The sequence below is a fragment of the Oncorhynchus gorbuscha genome, linkage group LG09 (assembly GCF_021184085.1).
Source record: "Oncorhynchus gorbuscha isolate QuinsamMale2020 ecotype Even-year linkage group LG09, OgorEven_v1.0, whole genome shotgun sequence".
Lineage (NCBI taxonomy): Eukaryota > Metazoa > Chordata > Actinopteri > Salmoniformes > Salmonidae > Oncorhynchus > Oncorhynchus gorbuscha.
Genome location: NC_060181.1, coordinates 43,868,539 through 43,894,241, shown reverse-complemented (window position 1 = coordinate 43,894,241; position 25,703 = coordinate 43,868,539). Strand labels below are relative to the sequence as shown.

General features: G+C 41.7%; 1 protein-coding gene across 2 annotated transcripts; it reads left to right on the top strand.

Moving 5' to 3' along the window:
* The first annotated feature begins 309 nt into the window (after positions 1-309).
* Positions 310-15,813, top strand: clk2a (CDC-like kinase 2a). 2 transcript variants are annotated; one of them, XM_046362496.1, is made up of 13 exons: positions 310-442; positions 1,537-1,724; positions 1,966-2,251; positions 3,069-3,159; positions 4,266-4,332; positions 5,571-5,687; positions 6,608-6,774; positions 9,813-9,907; positions 10,357-10,486; positions 13,389-13,471; positions 14,000-14,079; positions 14,382-14,472; positions 14,704-15,813. In XM_046362496.1, the coding sequence occupies exons 2-13, from the start codon at positions 1,537-1,539 to the stop codon at positions 14,890-14,892; spliced, it is 1,584 nt and encodes a 527-aa protein (XP_046218452.1). In that variant the 5' UTR covers positions 310-442; the 3' UTR covers positions 14,893-15,813. The 2 variants fall into 2 exon arrangements, with proteins under 2 accessions (XP_046218452.1, XP_046218453.1); XM_046362497.1 differs by lacking the exons at positions 310-442; positions 1,537-1,724; positions 3,069-3,159 and having other exon boundaries at positions 2,119-2,251.
* Positions 15,814-25,703: the final 9,890 nt, after the last annotated feature.

Sequence of the window (25,703 nt, the reverse complement as noted above, 5' to 3'; positions counted from 1 at the left end):
ATGTTTTGATTTAATTATCCTCTTTGTAATGTCTATGTAACCTGCTTGGCTGTTCTGTCTTTTGTGTTTTGTATGTTACTGTTTAATTTAAAATGTTTCCCTTACCCATTTAGAGGCAAATTTCGCAATTTGCGGTCCTGTAGATCTGATATGAAAAAAATATTGTCCTGTAAAGAAACATTATTTTTTACCCGACATGTTTTTAAAAGTATCAAGGCAGAGGATGAGCGCTCGTAGCGTTTTTACTAACCATCATGATCTCGCGAACTTACGTTCTGTCGGAAAACAGACGTAAGCTCGCGAGACCGTGATGATTCGTATGAGGCTACATCGCTAGCAACAGATATAGATAGGATTCCAATAGTGAGAAGGGAAGCCAAAACGAGCAATTGCCAACACGGATTTCCTGTGGGATAAACACACAGGCCTGGCTGCTAAAACGGTAAACAATGCATTGTAAATACACGTGTGCATGTAATTGTATTCGGGTTTCAATGACAAGGTAATCCATGCGAGTCAAAGTACAGTCAGTTAGAATCAAAGCTAACAAGTAGCTAGTAAGATGGCGGTCAAAATTAGCTAGCATTAGGGAGCTAGGTAGCTATTAGCTAACGTTAGCGGCATATTTTCAGAAATAGCCAAACAGTTATTTATTTCGACAAAAATGACAATTTATGCCATTCTTCGCGAAAGCAGTTCGTGTGAAATGGGAGCATTTCTGCGAAATATCAGGTCATCGTTTAGTAGCGAATTTAGCGTAGCGTTCGTTATGCAGCCAACTCGACTGAATTCTGACGTCGTAGTTAGCTATATTTGTTCTGAGTCAACACATTGCCATTTGTTGTCATGATGGCTAGCGAACTGACTTGGTTGTCAAACTACACATTTGTCATTCCATGTCTTTTTTTGGTTATCATATTTAGTTAAACTCTGATTAACCCACGTCATTAAGTTACTTATCTAACATTTGCATTTAGCCAGGTAACATTAACCAGGTACGTCAGCTAACGTTTTTCTTAGCTACTGTTGTTATTCTAAGGCCATCCCAACCTAGCTACGTTTTTGTTATTGAGTGCAGTAGGCTAACGTTACTGTACTCTTGACATTTGACTGGCTTAACACTTGTGATCGTGAATACTGCCTAACCACCAGTATTTTTATTTAACATTTGTTTAACTAGGCAAGCCAGTTAAGAACAAATTCTTATTTACAATGACTGTCTAGGAACAGTGTGTTAACTGCCTTGTTCAGAGGCAGAACGACAGATTTATACCTTGTCAGCTCGGGGATTTGATCTAGAAGCATTTCGGTTACTGGCCCAACGCTACCTGCCGCCACAGTATAGAGTTTGTTTCAAAGCCTTCAAATGTACAAATGCAAGTCCTGTTTAATTGTATACCTCCCCACCACCTGTTTCTCACCAGGTTTTTCCCCACAATGCAGCTGTTTATGTATCCCACCCTCCTTTCTGAGTGTAATCCAACCCCTCACCAACTGCAATGAGAATACCAAGTAACACCTCTTGTCTTGTCACAGATGCCACACTCAAGACGGTACCCGTCCTCAGAACTGGCCAGCCGGAGCAGCTATCAAGACCGAGACAGAGGACGCAAGCAGAGGCACCGCAGATCGCCCTCTTTTTCCTCTAGCAGTGACCGGGAAAGGGACAAAGACCGAAGGGGGCGGGGAAACAGACAGGAGGGGAGCTATGCTCGCTCTAGGAGGTGTGTTTTCTATGGTTGTATTATATTTGTTCACTTGCATACTTAATGATTTGGTATGATAGCTTTTGTACTGTATGATACTTTATCAAGTAGAAATGTTTTTCATAGTCTTGAAATCTCAGTAGATTAATCTACCTGTATGGCATTCATTTAATAATGTGTAACTGGAGTTTAAGCAATGTGTCTTCTTAAATGGTCAGACAGCATTGCTCTAACCCATTGTGTTGGCCCGCTTTTGCAGCTACAATAATCGCTCGGCAGACCGCAGGCCGTACGACCGACGCTACTGTGAGGGCTATCGGCGCCTGGACCAGAGCCGCGAACGAGACAGAGATCGCGGAAACAGGGAAAGGGAACATGGAGGAGCAGCATGCGATAGTTACTACGCACCTGACCTGTCACCGAGCATGTACGACTACCGGCGGGGTCGTGAAAGGGAACAGGAGGAGTCATACCGAAGGAAGAGCAGCAGGCGTAAGCACAAACGAAGGCGGCGTAGAACCAGGTCCTATAGCCCATCCTCGTCGGTGAGTACAGCCCGGCCCGAGCTTGTCCTTTAACCCTCCTACTCTTTCTCTTCTCTCTCTCCCTCATGTCTTTCTCTCTTCTTTCTCTCCCTCATGTCTTTCTCTCTACTTCTCTTTAACCTTCTCTTGTCCACAGCTCCTGGACTTGGTAAGTAGTACAATCTTTTTTGTTTTGTTTTTGTGAGCAGGATTTTAGTTTTTTTTTTGGTTTTAGTAATTAAATCCAAATGTACTTTCTACAGTCTTTTCATAAAATGAGTTATGTAGTGAGACATTGTGGATAAAGCATCAGCCACATTTGATCCTTCTGCATTAAGTAGACATGCGAGGTGACCATAGGTTGGGATGTATCACTGATTTTAATCTCAAACTATTTCTGCTTCATTTTCTTAAAATTCTCAGTTTATTTGTTTTCTGGGAAGTACTCTGCTTAAAATTAAGTGAGCAATATTTATAATTTGTAGATATTTTTGCTCTTTTATGAATTGGCTTTTTATTCATGAATGGATATGCAGGTTGCTTCCTTATTTGTAAGCAGCACGAGTTAAAAGGTAGAGGGGGAGAGAAGCAGAGGACGAAATGTGATCTTTGACTTGTTCCCTTGCACTATATCCCTATCGTTATATATTTCCTCACGTGGTGTCATACGAATCGCCCAATGACCACCACAACCACTACGTCAACTACAACACCACCCTCCTCCTCCCTCCTCTACCTGTGCCGCCTTCCATCGCCGTGGCTACGGCTGCCCCTGAAAACCCCCTGTCCCCCTGTCGGTCGTGTCGTGACCTGCTGATGCCGTGGGGGCTGCAAACAGCGGAGCGACAGCCGGACGCGGGCACTGAGTGTGAGGGACGACGAGGAAGGGCACCTGATCTGTCGGAGTGGGGACGTCCTGCAAGAGAGATGTACTCACTGCCACTACTCTATCGTAACCCTTCTCCATATGAGTATTTAAAACCATAGAGCATTCACTGACAGGGGAGTGCCTGATGATGATGCCATGGTAGAATGTTGCTCGCTCTAGCTCAAAAAGCAGGGTGGATTGCACACAATGTTGAGGATAGTGGTTTTAGATAAATATTGCTCCTTGTGTTGAAGATATCTAGCTGTGGTGTGTTTTTATATCGGAGATATTCAACAAACAAAAAAATATCTTCCCCTACCACCGCATTTCCTAAAGTTCTTAATCATCTCTTGCGCTTTAGTTTAAATTCAAGTCCAGATCTACAATTTATTTTTTAATGCATTTAATTAGGCAAAGCAATTATGAACGTTTTTAAATATTTTTTTCCAATCCCTCATATCTAGCCCTTTCCCTCAACTAGCATGTGTATCTAGTAAACATTCATTGGGCCTCTACAACTTAAGTTGTCTGCAGTGTTGCAATTTTTTCCTTTGACAGTTGCATCTTTCTAATGCTACACTTCATAGTAAATTTAAGAGCATGATAAAAAACAGTTATCATGATCTCATAACACCCACACAATTAACATAGTTTTACCACTTTCTAGCTCATATCCCTTGCATAACTTGTACGTTATCTTCAGTGATTCCTGTTTGGAACCACTCCCCCCCCCCACTAAGTCTACACATTCACACTTATATCAGGAAAAGATTAGCTTGAGTGTGTCTTTTTAATTACATAGGTTAACCAGTAAAACAAAATGCAGTCCTCACACTCCCTTGCCCTAAAATAGGCACACCACCACATCTGTAGGGAATATACTTTTGTTTTCCTTCCTATAAGCTGCTGGGGGGCACTCAAATTTACTCCCTCATCTTTTTCCCCCCCTGTTAGTATGTGGAGCCCAATTATCATAGGTTATCTAGGACTGTGGAAAAGTAAAAACATTTTTTTATAGACATCCCATTTATCCACAACCTGAAAAGGGGAATGGGTGCTAGCATTGAAACGCCTAACTTTTTTGCCTTGGTTTCCCTGCTCCTGTCCACATGTCTAATTCTTCTCTTCCCTTCTTTCCCGCTTTCTCCCTCTCTCTCTGTCTTCCAGATGAGATTGTCAGCACTCTGGGGGAAGGCACCTTTGGGAGGGTGATGCAATGTATTGACCATCGCCGGTATGTATCTGCATTAAAAATAACTGCTAGAGATATAGACCTCTGTGTAAACTCTGAGTGTGTCCCAAATGGCAGCCTATTAGCTAATCTAGTGTACTACTTTTGATCATAGCCCTGTGGCACCTGGTCAAAAGTAGTGCACCATAAAGGAAATTGGGTGCCATTTGGGACACAGACTCTGCCTATATCACCCTCTCATGTATTTATGGATGAGTGGTGTGGCTCTGTGAGTTTAGCTGGCTGGGCAATTATACCCCATGCAAATGTGTGTCATGCTAATGTCCCTGCCTGGACTCCCTGAAGCATGATGTGAGTTTGAACTTAAATGTGATTTAAAAAAACAAAAGTCAGTATGGGAACATAAGATGTTGCATAATCAACATGAAAAGACAAGAATTTACACATCACAAGTGTTTTCTTCTATGAAATAAGGTGGACTTTCATAGTTATAGAATTGGACAAATTTATCATGTTTAGAGATTGAAAAAGCAGGTTTCAAAAGCAATCTTAAGTGTATCCATCAGTCTTATTTTAGCTACCAAAACTGTGACACCGGGTTTCCAAGCAACAGCACTCTTGGTTAATGTAGATTAACCTCTAACAAGACTCACTTCAGCCAATAAGAGCTTTGTGCCATAAGGTATTTCCTAATGTATTGTGTGTTAGGACTGCACCTAAATTGTGACATTGACATCTGCAATACTTTTGATTTATTGCTCAGTTGACTGTGTTCTCTCTCTCCTTCTTGCCGCCTCTCAATCCCCCACACACATGTAGTCCCGCCCCCTGTCACTCAAGCAGGCAGTTCCTAGTGCTAGAGATTCACTCTGCGTGCATTGACCAAAGAACAGCATGCAGTCAACAGATTTTTCCAAACCCTAGCTTTCCACTTTGTTTCTTAATATAAGTGCAAGTTTTTGATATTCTATTCGCTTGTGTAACTTGCTCTGTGCAACATGTGGGTCTTCGCAAGCTGTCAATGTGCCTAAAACATTTGTTAGGCTAGCCTTTATTACTAATCGCTAGCTAAATCCACTGAGGTAGGGTATATCTTCAGACTTTTGCTCTAATATAGGGTGGTACCAGTGGTGGAGTATATATCTGAGGAAAAGCCTGAAGAATATTCAAAAATCTTTGTCTGACTGTACCTAAGGTCATTGCTATGAGGGATCCTTGGGACGTCCATACCTGTAGCCTTACCTTAACCGTTTATCTTTCTCATTCATTGTGTTTTACAGGGGAGGAGCCACTGTTGCTCTGAAGATCATAAAAAATGTGGAGAAATACAAGGAAGCAGCTCGTCTGGAGATCAATGTGCTGGAGAGAATCAATGAGAAAGACCCGGAAAACAAACAGTGAGTATACCTACTACTTTGACCACTGGTGTATTGTTCATTACCAGTGAAGGGAAATATATATTCAACAATTTAAGATTTTACTGAGAACCAGTTCATATAAGAAATGGGTAAATGTACATTTCATTAGGCCCTCAAATATCGATTTCACATTACTAGGAAAACAGATATGCATCTGGTAAGGGAAAAAAGTAGAGGTGTGGATCAGAAGACCAGTCGGTATCTGGTGTGACCATCATTTGCCTCATGCAGCGCGATACATCTCCTTCACATAGAGTTGATCTTGGCTATTGATTGTGGCCTGTGGAATGTTGTCCCACTCCTCTTCAATGGCTACGTGAACTTGTTGGATATTGGCAGGAACTGGAACATGCGATCGATCCAGAGCATCCCAAACATGCTCAAGCCCTTAATTAACCAACAATGCTGTTTTCAGAAAAATACCTAAACACCATAGGGCCCTCTTTGACATATAACGTATGTCAAAGATAACGGACCTATATATTTTTAAGTAATGTCATCTTTGACCACCAACAATCACCAAAATAAAAGCTAGCCAGTTGGGGAGAATTAAATTCCCAAATCAATGAATTTAGCAGGTGTGAGCAAAAGATCAAAGCATTAGCCATGGCAAAATGCTTTGAATTGCAGGAAATTTGCTTTAAAATGGCAACATTTTCTTGTCTTGGCTCCATGGAGAAGTTTGTAAAATTGCAGGAAATTGGCTTACCAATGTAAAACATTGGGGGGGCCTCTAAAATGTTCTCAAATCAAGCGGTGCTGAACGTGCCCATTTCCACACCCACCGTCTAAGCCCTTTTTTTTATCCGAAAAAATGCCCTGTCTCGATCCTGTATCATTTCGTTGTTGTTCGATTAGCTTTTAGTGTTATTTAATATGAAACTCCTCTTTACTCCCAGCCTGTGTGTGCAGATGTATGACTGGTTCGACTACCACGGACACATGTGTATCTCCTTTGAGTTGCTGGCCCTCAGCACCTTTGACTTCCTCAAGGAGAACAACTACCTGCCTTACTCCATCGCCCAGGTCCGACACATGGCCTACCAGCTATGCCTGTCTGTCAAGTGTAAGTTTTTATATATATATATATATATATATTTTTTTTTATTGCCTTTTATTTAACCCGCTAAGTCGTTGAGGTCATGCTCTCTTTCACATTACCGGCCTGACATAAGTACACTCAGATGCAATGATACTACCAGTCATCTATTCATAATTCTTATTAAAACAGCCTGGCTGTCAAGTGTACGTGCACTACAATATTACGCTACTGTCTTGTTTGTTTGGCCTTTTATTTAACCAAATGACTTATCAAGAACACATTCACTTCAGCAATTTCAACATGACCTACCGTCAACTGGTCATACAGTGGATTTGCAAAGTATTCAGACCCCATTTACTTTTCCACATTTTGCATTTTACAGCCTTATTCTAAAGTTTTCCCCCCTCAATCTACACACAATACCACATAATGACAAAGCACAACAGGTTTTTAGAAATGTTTGCAAATAAATTACACTTTTTAGTAAACTATTACATTTGCATAAGTATTCAGACCCTTTTACTCAGTACTTTGTTGAAGCACCTTTGGCTGCGATTTCAGTCTCGTCTTCTTGGGTATGACGCTACAAGCTTGACACACCTGTATTTGGGGAGCTTCTCCCATTTTCTCTGCAGATCCTCTCAAGCTCTGTCAGGTTGGGTGGGGAGCATCACTGCACAGCTATTTTCAGGTTGCACCAGAGATGTTTGATCGGGTTCCATTCCGGGCTCTAGCTGGGCCACTCAAGGACATTGAGACTTGTCCCGAAGCCATGCCTGCATTGTCTTGGCTGTGTGCTTGGGGCTGTTGTCCTGTTGGAAGGTGAACCTTCGCCCCGGTCTGAGCGCTCTGGAGCAGGTTTTCATCAAGGATCTCGCTGTACTTTACTCTGTTCATTTTTCCCTAGATCCTGACTAGTCTCCCAGTCTCTACCACTGAAAAACATCCCTACAACATGATGCTGCCCCACCATAGGGATGGTGCCAGGTTTCATCCAGACGTGATGCTTGGCATTCAAGCCAGAGTTAAATCTTGGTTTCATCAGACCAGAGAAACTTGTTGGCTCTCGTGCCTTTTACTGAGGAGTGGCTTCTGTCTGGCCGCTTTACCATAAAGGCCCGATTGGTGGAGTACTGCACAGATGGTTGACCTTCTGGAAGGTTCGAACATCTCCACAGAGGAATGCTGTAGCTCCTTCAGTGACCATTGGATTCTTGGTCACCTCCCTGAGCAAGACCCTTCTCCCCTGATTCCTCTGTTTGGCTGGGCAGCCAGCTGAGTTCTAGGAAGAGTATTGGTGGGTCCAAACTTCTTCCATTTAAGAATGATTGAGGCCACTGTGTTCTTGGTGTCCTAAATGCTGCAGACATTTTTTTGCCACGTTTTCTTTGGCAACCTCAGATTTGTGCCTCGACACAATCCTGTCTCGTAGCTCTGTGGACAATTCCTTCGACCTCATGGCTTGGTTTTTGCTCTGTCAACTGTGGGACCTTATCTAGACAGGTGTGTGGACTCCAATCAAGTTGTAGAAACGTCTCAAGGATGATCAATGGAAACAGGATGCACTTGAGCTCAATTACGAGTCTCATAGCAAAGGGGAGGAATAGTTACAGTACCACTCAAAAGTTTGGACACATACTCATTCAAGGATTTTCTACATTGTAGAATAATAGTGACGTCAGCTATGAAATGACACATGGAATCATGTAGTAACCAAAAAAGTTTTGGGCTTAGTGGGACAATCATGTGTTTTTCAACAGGACAATGACCCCATGTCGTGTAAATTTCCTCTATTTACCTAATCATGAGAGCAGACCACACACAAGTCAGTTAGTTATCAAAGTCCATCTTTAATTATATGAGCTCAATCACAACCCTGTGACTCTCAGATCAATTCAGTGTCTATCAATGAATTCTCTGAGAGTCCCTTACACATTGCAGCTGAGATCCTTTAATAGCAAAAGATACACATAGTCAGACAGCATAGACATAATAAATCGTTCAGCTTTGTCTCCTTTCTCAAACTCAGAACCATAAACAAATCCTCCATATCAACAGGCATATATCAAATCCATCCAATCTTGACAAGATCACAGAGACACATTGACTGGCACACAGACATTGTGGAGCCAAGAGATACACGCTTGACCTCTCTCCGGCCCAAGCAACTTAGTCTTGACATAGAACAGATACTGCAACCCCGCCACAGTATTATACAAAAACAACCTTCTGATGAGAAGTAACTTACAAACATATGATGAATATAAAACATCTTACCTATGTTGCCAACCAATTCTGATTATTCCCCAACACACCTCCCAGTTAGTTTAAGGGCTATTTGACCAAGGAGAGTGATGGCATGCTGCATCAGATCTGGCCTCCACAAATTGAGATAGTTTGGGATGAGTTGGACCACAGAGTGAAGGAAAAGCGGCCAACAAGTGCTCAGCATATGTGGGAACTCCTTCGAGACTGTGGGAAAAAGCATTCCAGGTGAAGCTGGTTGAGCGAATGCCAAGAGTACAAAGCTGTCATCAGGGCAAAGGGTGGCTACTTTGAAGAATCTCAAATATAAAATCGATTTTGATAACTTTTCTTTTTGGTTATGACATAACATGTTCATAGTTTTGATGTCTTCACTATTTTTCTACAATGTCGAATAGTACATTTAAAGAAAAGCCATGGAATGAGTAGGTGTCAACTTTTGATTGGTACTGTATGTAGAGAAGGTATTAATTTTTTAAATGCAAAATGTGTAACCTGTGTTCACTTTGAAATGTTTTATTTAATACATTTTAGAATTAGGCTGTGGAAAACGGATGAGGTCTGTATACTTTCCGAATGCACTGTAAGTCTCACTCCAAAAACCCCTATATAGATCTCTCTTTGAGACTGAGCAGTTGGAATAGAAGGCCACCGTTGTTTACAATAAGAAGCCTTTAGCCACATGAGGGCATTGTTGGTTCAAACACCTGTCAGAAGAGTAGTGCTCTTTTCATTCACCACCATCGAATGTGGATGTCTCGTTTGTTAGGATATTAACTGGGATTTTCTCCTCACAGTTCTTCATGATACCAAGCTGACACACACAGACCTGAAGCCAGAAAACATCCTGTTTGTCAATTCCGACTTCACCATGACCTATAATGTAGAGAAGGTGAGACGAGAAGTCATGCCTCAGGATAATGGGCTTTCTTCAGAGCCTGTTTTGCGTTCACCAAGGCTGCATCCCAAATGGCACCCTATTTCCTAATAGTGCACTACTTTTAACCAGTGCCTGGTCAAAAGTAGTCTACTTTATAGGTTAAAGTGTACCATTTGGGATGCATCCTGAGTATCATAGCAGGCCTTAAGTGCAGATGATGAATTGGCCTAAATGTACCAGAGCAAAACAAATGAAGTTTGGATACAGGTATGGTTAATGTCAAGGTTACTAGATATCAGAAATGGAGTAATCAAGGCATCACTCACTGGCCCTTTCTAAAAGTTGACCTTTTACTTGTTTCATGAGGTTTGAAATTAGTTCAGTGATAGTGTGAACTTTTATTTATTTATAGGATGTTTTCTGTTTTTAAACCATGTCCTTTTTCACCTTCCTCCCTACAGAAGCGCGAAGAGCGGACCGTGAAGAGCACGGATGTACGGGTGGTGGACTTTGGCAGTGCCACGTTTGACCACGAGCACCACAGCACCATAGTCTCCACACGGCACTACCGTGCCCCAGAAGTCATACTAGGTGAGTGACTTCCCACTTCAGACTCCATTCCTTCAGGCCAGTTGGCTGATCAATTGGATGAGGACTAGGGCTGTTACAGTGACCGTATTACGGCCACACCAGTGGTCACGATTCACTACGGCAGTCAAATTACACATTACCATTTAGTCACGATATTTAGGCTTCTCCAAGCTCTGATGCTGCCGAAGTTAGGCTACTAATGACCAAACTTGCTAACTGCCTGGTACTCAGCACTCTATTGTCCCTCTAATCACTCTGACATCAATGCGAAATGTTTTCAAAAATGTAATCAAACACTTCATGAGAGCCCATGAGCTCATGTTGTGCAACATTTTTATAGGCTATGTGATGGCCTCTTAAGAAGAGGGTCCCATCAGCTTTCTAGGCAAGGCTTACTATATTTATTATTCAACTTTCCTAATATTAAGCACATCGTAAAGAGAAGCAACAGGAGTATAGCCTACCAGGCTGGCATGAAAATGAACCACGGAAAAAGTTTGCTCAATTCGCTAATTAAGTGCATAGATGACATATTTCTTCGAGACCGATCCATGATAATGGGTCATTCTAAATCGAAACAAATTTCACACATACAGTGCATTCAGAAAGTATTCCGGCCACTTCACCTTTTCCACAAAATGTGGAAAGTGAAGGGATCTGAATACTTTCTGAATGCACTGTATATTATTTAGTGTATGTAAAGAAAATATTAAATTAAGAAAAGGCTAATATTCACCCATCACATCATAATGATGATGATGATTAAATGTCATGGTCAAAACATATTGATGCAGTAGTAGCTAAGATGGGGAGAAGTCTGTCTATAGTAATGTGATGCTCTGCCTTAACACTATCAACAAGGCAGGTCCTACAGGCCCAAGTTGTCACACCTTGACTACTGTTCAGTCGTGTGGTCAGGTGCCACAAAAAAGGACTTTTTGCAGTTGGCTCAGAACAGGGCAGTACGGCTGGCCATTGGATGTACACAGAGCTAATATTAATAATATGTATGTCAATCTCTCCTGGCTCAAAGTGTAGGAGGGATCGACTTCATCACTACTTGTATTTATGAGAGGTATTGACATGTTGAATGCACTGAGCTGTCTGTCTAAATTACTGGCACACAGCTCGGACACCCATGCATACCCCGCAGACATGCCACGAGGTCTCTTCAGTCCCAAAGTCCAGAACAGACTATGGGAGGCGCACAGTACTACATAGAGCCATGACTACATGGAACTCTATTCCACATGCAGTAAAATTAGATAAAAAAAAACAGATTAAAAAAATACCTTATGGAACAGCGGGGACTGTGAAGCAACGCAAACATTGGCACAGACACATGCATACACACACGATTACATACGCACTATAAATACACATGGATTTAGTACTGAATATATGTGGTGGAGTAGGGTCCTGAGGGCACACGGAGTGTTGTGAAATCTGTGAATGTAATGTTTTAAAGGTATTATCAAGTGCTTGTCACATTGTGAATGAGAGACTGATGAAGTGTGTACAGCCTGCGCAATAAACAAAGCCGAGCTAGTGCCTTTGACTTTTTTCAAATAATTATTCTCATGCAGCTTTAGTGTATTAAAAATCTAAACATATAGCCCAATATTTTGTCACAACTAAAGTTACATGGATAACTCTAAATTAAGCATATAGGAGTACCTATTTCTTTGTTAAACGCTTAACATAGAATAGCCGCATGTGTGCACTCAAATTGTTTAGAGAAAATATATTTAATTCCATTATGTTCAATTGTATTCTTCGTATTATAAAATAATGCCATGGAATTTTAATCAAATCATGTCTGCTAAATGAACTAGTGTAGCCCACAGCCATATGGCATAACCAGATCCGGGCTTAACATGGACAACTAAGAGTATGCTATTCTGTTCTTCTGAAATCTACATTTTCTTCATATCATGCTTCTTTAGACCGGTCTAAAAAAAAATTGGATTTATTGGGAAGGTGTAGGCTATATTACTTGGATTTATTAGACTGTTTAATGTAGATGTTCTAAAGGTCAGCATCAGTGGCTTGTAGACGATGTTTGGAAGCCAAGAGATGCCAAATGTGTTTTGTTAATTAATGGTCAAATTACTGTGACTGACAGTTATTTGCTTGACAATTTCATGACCGCCACAGCCCAAATGAGGACTATTCTAAACTAAGGCTGGTGTAGCCACTACGTTGGCATTGAACTGCTGTAGTCTGTCTGGTTGGGTGAGGAGGGCTAGTCTGAAACAGAGGGGGGGTGTTCTTTGGCAGTCGCGTTGAACTGCCATACCCTGCCAGTTCTGTTCCAGTCAGGTAGACACTGAACTACTCAGTCAGACACTAAGTGCAGTTGATCGGCTTAACCTCGCTCAGTAGTGCATGAGAATTAGTTGAGTGTGCTTTGAGCGGGGTTGATGTTGTCTTTTCACGTCATTTTAAAAGCTCATGGTGTACGCTTACTCTTGGCCATGTTATGTGGCTTGGGTAAGGCCTCCCTTGTTCTATCTAAAGAAACTCAAAAGCTGCACACTCACCCTCTTGATCCGAAGTGCTAGTTGTGAAGTGACGGACAATGTTTAGGCAGAAAGCTGCTGTGTTGTAATTTGAGTTGTTGCTTTTGATAAATCAAAGTACTGGCGCAAGAGTGAGGCTAATGTCTTAAATTGAGCTTTTCCTGCTGTTTTTATTAGGTTCCACCAGCCTACACCAATTCAATATGTGTTGAATAATAAGGGGCCATTTCCTGGACACAGATTTAAGCCTAGTCTAAAAGACTAGCTAAATGGAGAATCTCAATTTAAATACTTTTAAATCCAGCATTAGGCTTAATCTGTCTCCGGGAAACCACCCCGAGAAATGTTACTTTCCACCCATTATGTGTTTTGTCCTGCAGAGCTGGGCTGGAGCCAGCCATGTGACGTGTGGAGCATCGGTTGCATCCTGTTCGAGTACTACCTAGGCTTCACCCTGTTCCAGGTAAAACCCCACTTCACTTCCCAACCCATTTCTGTCTATGGCGACAGCTGCCTTCCTAGATTGGTCGATTCAGGTTGACAGGAAGGACTGAACAAAGCCCAGAATAGCTTGCTGCCTGGTCACTCGGATTGGTCAGCCCGGAGTCGGACCAGTATCACACCAACATGTGTACCCACAAATACATTTGCACACGTGCAAGAAAACACGCACGTGTTGAGTCGGAGAGAGCAGCAGGGAGAGACAGCTGCTAATCCTATTGAGGATCAACCCTTGGTTGAGGTTGTCCTCTGTTCTGAGTTTTGCTTGGCTGTGCTTCTAACACCATAGATGCTAGCTCACACATTCTATTCAAAGCTCTCAACTTCAGCCACACTTTACTCAGCGTTTATTAAAATTGTTTCAAGATAGGTGAGCACTCTGATAATGGTCTGTTTGCATCGCTGATATCCACAATCTACTTTTATGGCTATTTTATACATTGAAATTAAGATTCACCATGGCTATCTTGTTTGTTCATCCCTCCCTCAGACTCATGATAACAGGGAGCATCTGGCTATGATGGAGAGAATACTGGGGCCAGTGCCCTCCAGGATGATACGCAAGACAAGGTCAGAGCTCACACACACACACGACCAGGTGCATCTGTGTAGTTAGTTGCAGGTCAAAAAGCAATCCAACACACACCCCTATAGCGTCTAGTTGTTGACGCAGAGCATCAAAGTGAAGTTTGGTCCATGCCACATTTTAAAGGGCCTTTTTGTTAGCGATGTTTGTCATTGTCTTGCGTCGAACCCCGTGGCAACTCTTTCCAGGGTGCTGCCCCTGCATGCACGTGCAGACACAAACTGTTCTTCAGAGGATTTTTATTTCTGTATGCCACGCCTCAATCTTTGACAATTTCTCAACTCAGGAAGCAGAAATATTTTTACCGCGGCCGTCTGGACTGGGACGAGAGCTCGTCAGCTGGGAGATACGTGAGGGAGAACTGCAAACCCTTACGGGTAAGAGAGCAGCTACTTTTCCCTCCTTGTGTAGCACCCCACTACTTTATATTCCTTGACCTCTACCTCTCATTCACCCTCTCATATCGGATTAACTAGGAATTTCTAAAATCATCCTCTCTTTAGACAAATTAACCCTAACCCCGACTCTAGTATCAACGGTTCCTGATTTTCATTGTTATACTAATCACATCTCTGTATACCCTCTCTCTTTCTGTCTCTCTCTCTCAGAGATACCTGTTGTCGGAGGCTGAGGAGCACCATCAGCTGTTTGACCTGATTGAGAGCATGCTGGAGTACGAGCCCACTAAGCGCCTGGTTCTGGCCAACTCCCTCAGACACCCGTTCTTCGAATCAGGGACAGCAGGCGATGCAGTGGGGGGGAAGAGCTGGGAGGGCAACCGCGACATCAGCCGGTGACCCAGGGCCTCCATACTCTTAAGGATAGAGGGATTTAAGGTGGAGCAGACAGATATGACCGCTTAAGGTGGTGTATCACAGCATGAACCTGTTCCCTCCTGCTTACTATACTGCCCCACCTCCACAGCCAGGAGAGGGGCTCATGCTGGCAGCTAGAAGAACTTCAGAAAAGGACAGTCCTCTTAGTCCTCTCGGCTTCTACTCCCAACAGAAGACATGACGAGATTATTTTTTTTGTGTGTGTGTTTTTTGCCCAACCTTAAACTACCCAGCTCCAGTCTTCCGTATGTAAAGAAAAGGACCGTTCTGGTCTAGGTCCGTTTAAGTGGAACACTAGTGCGAGCAAGAGGGACCCTCGCTACGTAATCAAATATTGTGACCCTTTCGTTTGATGTCAGACAATTGGCGAAGAGGGGCATTGTAACGTGGTTAGTTCTTCCATTTAAAGAGCACTATTTATTTGGAAACCATCGATCTGGACTAATATTAGCCAACTGGATGACATCTTTTGTCACATTGTTTATATAGGCCTCTCCTATTGCTATATTTATTTCTGTTACATAATGCTTTCTAGGAGGGGGATTATGCTGCCATATTAATGTAATAATAGTACTCACCCCTAGACGTGCTTTCGCAGCTGGTGGTCTTGTCTGGGGAACTGACCCACACACACAACGCAAACTGCCTTTTTATACTTTGTGATAGGCTCGGGCTTGTGGTCTGAGAGCGCACGTACCCACAGGGTCATAGTAGTCATGTGTGGCATCCCAATGCCACATGCACACAGCAGCACAGTTTACAGTATTTATTATGAGACGCTGCTGCTGGTCATCTCCCTGTACAGTACTTTTTGTATGATATTTAAATGTGTAAGACTGTATATATGTATGATTGTTTAGAATTAAAGTTAAGTCCTCCTTTGCCAGGGCTTATAGTGCTTTTAATGTCAGCTTTGGCCTCTGGCACAGTTATGCGAAGGCTTTTTGTCTTCGATGCTTGACTGTGTCTTTGTATCCCTGATTTATCTTGTGACTGTAGCCCTTAGGAGGACTTGTGTGTGTGTCTGGCAAAACTAGTGTTGTCATAAGATATAGCAGGCTGTCAGAAAACCCCTTAATAACCCTGGCCTATTGCTCTATTTCATAGTATTTTATTACCAACTCTACTACTACTAACCAAATTAGTCTAGTGGTACAATCTTCATTTTCCTTCATTCTAATCTTCTCCCCACCTCAACCCTATTAGAGGAGGTCCAAGATGTTCTCCGCCAATGTGTTTTGAGACGGAATAGGTAGAATGCAAGGAAAGATTGAGGTTCACTCTTGGAATCTCTTCTGAAGTCTGCCTTCCAGATCTGACAGAGCAGGCTCACCCACCGGAAGGGCCAAGGACAAGAGGATCCGCTGTGGCAGCCGCCTGGCAGGTGTACTTAACGTCATGGGTACTCCTCCGTCTGTCACTAACTCGTCATCTCTCTACTACCTTAGTCTCTTTACCTCTGTCCCTGGCCTGCTTTCCCTCGCTCCATCTGTTTCTCCCATCTGCTACCATAAAAGTTAGAGCAAAGCTTAGCAAAGCAAGAATCTGTAGATATATGCTGGTAAACTAAGGCAGACAAAGTTCATTCAGACCCCTTGACCTTTTTTACAGTACATCCTTATTCTAAAATGTAACCCCCGTCCCCTTCCTTATCAATCTACACACAATACCCCAAAATGATAAAGCAAGATATTTTGCAAATGTATTTAAAAAAGAAAGAAGCCTGATTTGGTGGATTGCTGCAGAGATGTTTGTCCTCCTGGACGGTTCTCCCATCTCCACAGAGGAACTCTGACAGAGTGACCATCGGGTTCTTGGTCACCTCCCTGACCAAGGCCCTTCTCCCCTGATTGCTCAGTTTGGCTGGGCAGCCAGCTGAGTTCTAGGAAGAGTCTTGGTGGTTCCAAACCTCTTCCATTTAAGAATGATGGAGGCCTCTGTTCTTGGGGACCTTCAATTATGCAGAAATTTGTTGATACCCTTCCCCAGATCTGTGCCTCCTGTCTCGGAGCTCTACGGACAATTCCTTCAACCTCATGGCTTGGTTTTTGCTTTGACATTCACTGTCAACTGTGGGACCTTATCTATAGACAGGTGTGTGCCTTTCCAAATCATGTCCAATCAATTGAATTTACCACAGGTGGACTCCAAGTTACAGAAACAGCTCAAGGATGATCAATGGAAACAGGATGCGCCTGAGTCTCATAGCAACGGGACTGAGTACTCATTTACATAAGGCATTTGTTTAAAAAATATATATTTATCTTTGCTAAAAAAAATCTCAACTTCTTTCGGTTGGTCATTATTTAGTATTGTGTGTAGATTGAGGGGGAAAATGTAATACATTTTAGAATAAGTCTGTAATGTAACAAAATGTGGAAAAGGGGAAGGGGTCTGAATACTTTCCGAATGCACTGTATATGTAGCAACCAAGGCAGACATTAGGGTGAGAGTTAAGTTCACTGGATGAACAAAACTATTAACCTTTTAAACGTCTAGCTATAGAAATAAATAAAAAATAACCCAAACAACCAAGTTTTATAATTGAGATTGTATTTTTTTTGTATTACCAACAGTATATTTCCATCAGTCAATGTATAGACATGATCAGGTACAAAGTGGTGAAAGGCTGATGGATCATGGTTAGACGTTTCCACATAGGATCTTGACCTGTTATTGCATCAATGAATCGGTTTACTTCAATTGGCAGCTATTCTAAAGAAAATGCCCCCCCCCCCCCCCACCACCACCACTCTAATATTGAAAATAAACTGAACTAACCAAATTTAAGAAATGGGAACCGGTCATTCCAAGTAATCATTGAAATCGGCATGACATGCTTGTTTCTTTCCTACACTGGTTTGTTTGCGACCCTATAGGTTCTAATTAAATAAGTAGCGCTTACGTCTTCAGCTAATCTGCCTGAGAAGCTAGGAGGGTCATCTGTTAAGTCCCCATAAGAGGGACTAGTGCGCATTTGTCTGGTAAAGTGGCTAGTCTCAATCTCAAACAATGCTGTCACTGTGAGGAATTATTTGGAGTACTTGACTTTATTGGATACTGCAAATAGACAATATTTACAGGTATGCGCAATTAGAAAAGGATGCACATCACACTTGAAATTGCCTTGCATAGATTTTAGTTTTGATAATGTATTTGTAATTATTTATCCGTATGTGTTGGCTGTATTCTAAATAATGTAGTTGACATTGGTTCTATTGTCGTTGATAATGCCCCCTTTTTTAAGACTGTTCAACTTGCAATCAGAGACACTGCATACATTTAGTTTTGTGTCGTTTCCCTCCTTTTGAACTCCCGACTCAATCATTATCCTGTCTTTGCTGTTGACAGGTCTGAAGAACAGCTCATCAGTCAATTTCCTCCAGTCAGTCAGCTGAGAGATACTGAAACGCTACTGTAGTGCTCAAAGCAGCACACACACACACACAACTAGATGGATCTTATGGTGGATCTTAAGTCCCTGGGTGATCCCATCAAGCAGTTCAGCGACTATGTGTCAGGGACGGGGACCAAACCGGACAACAAAATAGGCACCAAAAAGAGCACAGGGGCCAGACGGAAGAGTGTAGTCGTGAGCACAGGGGCCAGACGGAAGAGCGTAGTTGTAGTCCGGAGGCACAGCATAGTCAGGAGGAAGAGTGTCCCTTGCGCCAAAACTTGCACCAAGCAGAGAGCCGTACCAGACTCCTGGCTCAGTGCATACCAGGCTGACATTCAGAGAGAACGGTAGGGATGGTTGGCCATTGTTTTTAGTAGATATAAAACCATTAAAGGCCAGTTTCCTGGAAGGAAATTAAGCCTAATCCTGGACTAAAGAGCACTTTCAATGGAGATTCATAATTGAACATGCTTTTTAGTCCAGGACTAGGCTAAATCTGTGTCTGGGAAACCGACCCGTAGAGCTTACAGAGATAAGTATCAAACTTTTAGGTATATCTGCTTGGGAGACTAACAAAATGCCACTGAAGCATCTCTAATGTTCACGTGTTGTGCTACTGTAGGAAACTGAGAGAGAAGAAGATTGCAGAAAGGTCCATCAGAAGGAGGAGTCAGCATTTCAGGAGCCAGCACTGCCTCCCAAAGGTATTTGAGTCTGTGTTCATGTCATGTGTGACTGGTCAGAATAACAGAAGGTCACTCATTCAGTAGGCATCTGATCCGAGAGTATATAAATTTAATTTTGAAAGAGTAATGGGTGAAACTTGAAATACAAGAGACCTATTCTAATTGAACTGACCTATGTCTCTCGTTTATATGAAGGGATTACAAGTGTACTGTTGGCCAGGATTTTAGACTTACAAAAGGCATAATTGAACCTTTCTTTTTTTCTATCTTCATGTAGAGTAAGACTAATGCCAGGAGGAACCAGAAATCTGTGAAGGATGATTCGCTGTTTGGTGCCTTCCAGGGGCTCAGTCTGAACGTGACGGGAGGTGCCCAGAGCTCGATGGCCTCAGGCGGGGACCAGTGTAAAATAATGTGAGGCAAAAGACTTGACTCATATAACCTGGCCTAGGCTTCCAGGGCTGAGGCAACATATCACCTAACACTTTAATCTCGTTCACCAGCAGGCTCTCTGTTGACATGTGTATGGGATAACAATTGAGACTGGGGACGAGGTTACCTACACTTTCCCTTGAGACATTCTGAGAAGACTGAACTACAGGGAAAAACAACAGGTCTTGTGTTGATGAGAAATCACAATGAAGTCAAAGTTTTAAAGGTAGACTCAACAATATGATGTAGATGCTGAAAGTAAACAGAATATTGGGTCAATTTACGCAACAACTGGGCTCCTGAGTGGCGCAGCGGTATAAGGCACTGAATCTCAGTGCTAGAGGCATCACTACAGACCCTGGTTCGATTCCGGGTTGTATCACAACCGGCCGTGATTGGGAGTCCCAAAGGGTGGCGCACATTTGGCCCAGCGTTGTCCGGATTAGGATTTGGCCGTCATTGTAAATAAGCAATTTGTTCTTAACTGACTTTGCCTAGTTAAATAAAACCTCTTTATTTTTTAATATGGTATTTGACAGTATCAAAATTGTCTATGAAAAAATAATTCAGGCATTTTTATCAATTTAGGGTTAGGCATAAGGTTAGCAGTTAGGTTAAAAATCACTTTTTAAGAAGAGAAATTGTACAAAAAGGTGGAGTTTATGACGTTGTTGTGGTAACTAGTTTACGACTCTCTAACAGCTTGACGCAAACCTGTGCGCATGTGCAAATACTGTGTGAGAGTGTCATCTTGCATCCCCCTATATCCCAATATCTGCGGTGCTGCTCGTGGCAATGTCATTTTGCTGAGTCTACCTTTTCAGTTGGTTTATTAAAGATGAAGGGGGTAAGTGCACTAGCATATCAGACAACACAAGCTCTGGGGGAGGGCCATGCGCCTGTCATCAATGTCTATTTTTATTTGGTTTAATAAATCATTTTTACAGTAACCCTGAAGTCAATCAAACGTTTTCAATGTCCATATGTATTAAGAAGCTAAGTGTTTGTTTTTTGGGCTTCAGAAATGTGACTGAAAAAAGTGCCTCAGGCCTTGTACCAACTGTAATGACTGCCAATAATGTACTAGCTGCTAATGTAATAACTTTTGCATTCATAATGTAATAAATGCCGATAATGTAATAAATATGATGAACGCATAACAAGTTTTTTGCGCACAATGTAATAATTATTACATTGGTTAAAGTTACACTATTCACAATGTAATATTCACTCTATTTTTATTTTTGTGCTTCAGTAATAGCTGACTACACACCAAACCACATTTCTGAATCCTAGATCTAAACCTGACTTTAGCAGTAATATCAATACACACCCACAGCCCCAGTCAGTCAGTGAATCTGTCTGTGTAAATGAGGGAGTGAGTGAGCGTGTGCGCACGCAAATGTTTTCTTTGGGGGGGGGGGACTACTAAAATCTCAACTAATATGCAATGTTTTTTTAATAGATATATATATATATCCCTGAAATGAGTCAGGTGCTGTCCCCGGAACAAACTAAGTACGGGACAAAAACGTGGGACCATGACATAACGTCCTGACCACTTTAGGCAACCATTTTGTGATGTTCCGGGGACATCCTAATGACACATTTTTGTTAGCAGGGACGTTCCCTTGAGAACATCCTAATGACAAGTAAAATGAAAGTCCTGAGAACGTCCTAAAAAGGTTAGTGATATCTTGGTAACTAAATATTGTTCTGGAGGCAGCTGGTCAATGTGAGAAAAGGGTCAATATCAGGGGATAACTTTATCTATACAATGAGTATAGAAATCATTAACACCTGCTCTTGGCTCCCAAGTGGTGCAGTGGTCTAAGGCACTGCATCTCAGTGCTAGAGGGGTCACTACAGACCTTGGTTTGTTTCCAGGCTGTATCACAACCGGCCATGATTGGGAGTCCCACAGGGCGGCGTACAATGGGCCCAGCGTCATCCAGGTTAGAGTTAGGCCGGGTAGGCCATCATTGGAAATAAGAATTTGAGACATGGATTTGTACAGTGTGTGCCAGTCAGAGTGTGAATGGGCAAGACATTTTAAGTGCCTTTGAACAGGGTTTGATAGTAGGTGCCAGATGCACTGGTTTGTGTCAAGAACTGCTACGGTGCTGGGTTTTTCACCCTCAACAGTTTCCTGTGTGTATCAAGAATGGTCCTCCACCCAAAGAGCGGACATCCAGTCAACTTGATACAACTGTGGGAAGCATTGGAGTCAACATGGGTCAGCATCCCTGTGGAACGCTTTTGACAGAGTCCATGCCATGACGAATTGAGGCTGTTCGAAAGGGCAAATGGGTTCTATGGAAATAATGAATGCCTTGGAAGATGTGTTCCACGACACGTGTTGCTAGAGGAGAGGAACTGACATTCCACAGTGTAGCACTATTTTCCAGAGAACGCATGGAGCCCGGAGTTGATTATCCCTTTTATACCGATGGCTATAATTTAACCACTCAAAATGTTAATTTGCTGATAGAAATGTGTTCAACATCCACTGAAGTAGAAAGCAACAGTAGAAAGCTACAGTAGTTGGTTGCTGTGGTAACAAACAGACTTGCTAGTTTAGCTAACCAAACCATCAGTTCTAGTTTGCCTTAATGAAAATCAAGTTCACCAATACCAATACTGTTTTCAATTTGACCTTTTTCTTTCAAAAGCAGCTCAAACAAAACATGTAAAAATTAACTAGCCAATGAATTCTACCCTGGCAATATACAATGAGTGGGTCTAATCCTGGATGCTGATTGGTTAAAACCACATTCCAGCCAGTGTCTTTTCCACAAGTTACCACCAGCTAAAGCTATGAAGTTGAAATGCCTATTTACTCTGTTCCATCTCCACAATCCACTGTCTCATCAGCCCAGCCAGGCAATTTATGAAATTGATCTCCACTATAAAAAGCATGTAGACATTAACTCCCATTTCCTTTTCGACTAGCATTTGGTTTTCAACAGTAGATATTTGTATAAACCTAGCTGTCTGTCTCTCCAACATTTGCAATATTGTTTCAATATTGAAATTCGATCTCCAGCTGTCCCATAGCAATGAACATGTCAGGATGAGACAGGCAGCTTTTCTCAGCCAGTCGAAATCATGAATCAGCTGGCATCATTTTTATGGATATATATACAAAGAAATGTCAATAGAAAACAGGTCAAACTAATCTAAATGCAGCTAGTTTGCAGTCTTTCCAGCTTCCGTTTGAAGTGATTGTGTTGGCTGTGTTGTTGGCTAGCTCCTCTGAACAAGTGTCCTGACGAGAGAGCACATGTTATATGCCATGCAAAATTGCGCATCATTAGCTCATTGTTATGGATCTATCCATATAAATGTCACTGGAAAACCGGTCAAACAAACGCAAATGCAGATACTTTGCTTTTATTCTGGCGGGACTGTTTGACATGACTGTAAATTAGCTGTGGTTGGCTAGCTAGTAAGCAAGTGATTAGGAACGTTGCCAGCCAGTATCGCAATGGAACATTTTAGAACGAATGACTGGAGCGATCGCGTCCATAGATGCAGAACAAAAACACTTAACGAGCGGGTCGCGTCTCTGGCAACCGAACCGATAGAACGAATGCTTGGGTAGCAAGCAACCTTAGATTTGTGTCGGGACAAAATCTCGTGGAAGTATGAATACATTCATCAGTCATTATTTGAACGTTGGTAACCCACTGTAAAAAAGTGACTTCGTCTCAAACAACACCCATGCCACTATATCCTCCAAACACTGGCTTCTCGGGCATGATCGCTTAAGTAGTGCACGCTCTTGAACGCCCTTAAAGCCAGTCAGTACTCAACAATGCCATGGTATAAAATGTAAAAGTCGATGCATAATGTAATAATTATATAGTTCAACTTCATGTGCAAAAACGTTATGTTATGCGTTCAGCATATTTATTACATGATTGGCAAGTTATTACATTATGAATGCCAAAGTTATTACATTATTGGCAGTTATTACATGATCAAATGCAAAAGTTATTACATTATGAGCAGCTATTACATGATCAGCTTCTACAAATTCAACTGACTGAAAGTACATGGGGATATCGTGAACAAATGCCGTGGTCAATGCTACTGTAACCGGTGCTATACTGCATCGCTGTAACTCTGCGTTGTGTGTGGTTGATTGAGACGATAAAACGTGGACTTTGGATATCAGGTAGTTTTAATCAAACAGAACTCACTCTCTGCATCCTGCATCCAAAAGGAAATAAAACATTTGTAGAGCACATATGTTCTGAGAATCGTCGCCTCTTTCTCTCTCAGTGCATCAAAATGATTTTCGAATACAAAAATTAATACAGTGTCCTTATTATACATAACATATTTTACATAGATAAAACCACATACCTGCATCAAAAAGGAAATAAAACATTTGTAGAGCACATATGTTCTGAGAATCGTCGCCTCATTCTACAACAGATGCACAGACTAATACTACAACAGATGGAACAATGGATAGAGCACGTCGCCTGGATTCTGGCCGATTCAATCATCTTTAACTGACAACATTTCTTGAGGGTTTGAACAAAAAAAGGGTTCGAGATTTCGTTCCTACTGGTAAACTAATGTCTTGAGGATGGACACTCAGCTTTCTATCCAAGCTAGGAGAGAGCGCAATACTGCTAAGCGATTAGTGCTTTTTTGAAGTCTTGTTTGATTATTTTTTTTAAATCATGGTTTTCAATGTAATTTTCGACAATTGTTTAAAAACAAATGCACCATGTATTATGTGGGTTGAATGCTGTAACACAGAATAAAACAATTATTAAAAGTCCAATGATGATAGTGCCCATTACTGCTTATCACATAGCAATAATTTATTAACAATATTTCAACTATGTAGATTACATTTGATGCCTATGCTGTCTGACAAAATCACAATTTTGTAGTTCTTCAAATACATAAGGCATACTTTTATGACTGCTGAATATACCAACTATTAACCACTTAGATCATGTATTTTCAGGTAGAGATACCTTGTGAAGCAACAGCTGCTCTCTATATGATCTCACCATCGGCATTCTCTCTTCAGTAGCAGGCGTAAAAGAAAAAGATCGGACAAGTAGATGCGCAATGAATTATGATCATTGTGGTTAATTACTACGTTTAAGCCCTAAACTATGTAGAATATTGGCCTGTTGGTGACGACATCACACAGTTCAGGCTGGATCTGATTTGTCTGTGGAGAAACTGAGCTATGTGCGCATTGAGCTCACAGAAAAAAACCTGAACGAAATGGCATTCAAATTATTTAACCGACATTGGTCAATTAGTTGTTTAAAAAACAAAAATAACTTGAATGTTGGTTAATCGCTCAGCACTACAGTTCAAGTACAGCTCGTGATGCAGGTTCACCTAGCCTATACAGGAAAGTTGTAAATTCTAAAACATTATTGGTAGCTGACAAGTATGCTGTTGCATCGAACATTTGTTTTACAATCTGCAATGTTTGAATTTCCAACTTTCAATTACTGAACAACCAGCCAGCAGTCACACAATGTTAGCTTTGCTACAAAGCTATAGACTGAGAAATATTTAAACTGAGAACATTATGACCAGATAGGCCTACCATTAAACATTTATCCATAAGCCAAAGCAAAGCTATACATACCCTGGCACCCAGCACCTCGACTTAATCGGTGTGCGTTTCTTTTTCCTTCTAGACCACAGAAAGCCTAACATCGACTCGATAAGACATGCAGAAGCATAGACATGTCGCAATTTAAGCACCATGGACAACAACCGGTAGTCTATATTTTGTGAGTGGCTGGCTGGCTGGCTAACACAGTAGACATGATATTTTAGTGGTGTGGGGACTCCGACATTGCGGGTGTCCAGAGAATCTGGAATGTGAAGATGCATTTCAAAGCTTTATCTTTTCTTTATGCCTCTGTAGCCGAAGAGAACACTTTGGTAGTCATTTCTATATGTATTGCCATGAGTTTAATATCCTCATGTTGTATCCTATATGTGCACACTTGATAGTTGTCATTGAATTTATTTACTTACAACTTACGCACTTTTAGTAAATATACATTTGTATAATTTTTTTGCTGTCACAATTTAGTTTAGTTGTCTTTGACAAATGAGTAATTGAATGTATTTTCAATGAATGATTATTAAAAGACAACATGTTGAACAAGACTAAAAACGTGGGCTCATCATGCTTCACTTACAGGCAAGAACAAACTGACAAATGCCTTTGATCGTACACAGACGACCTGACTATC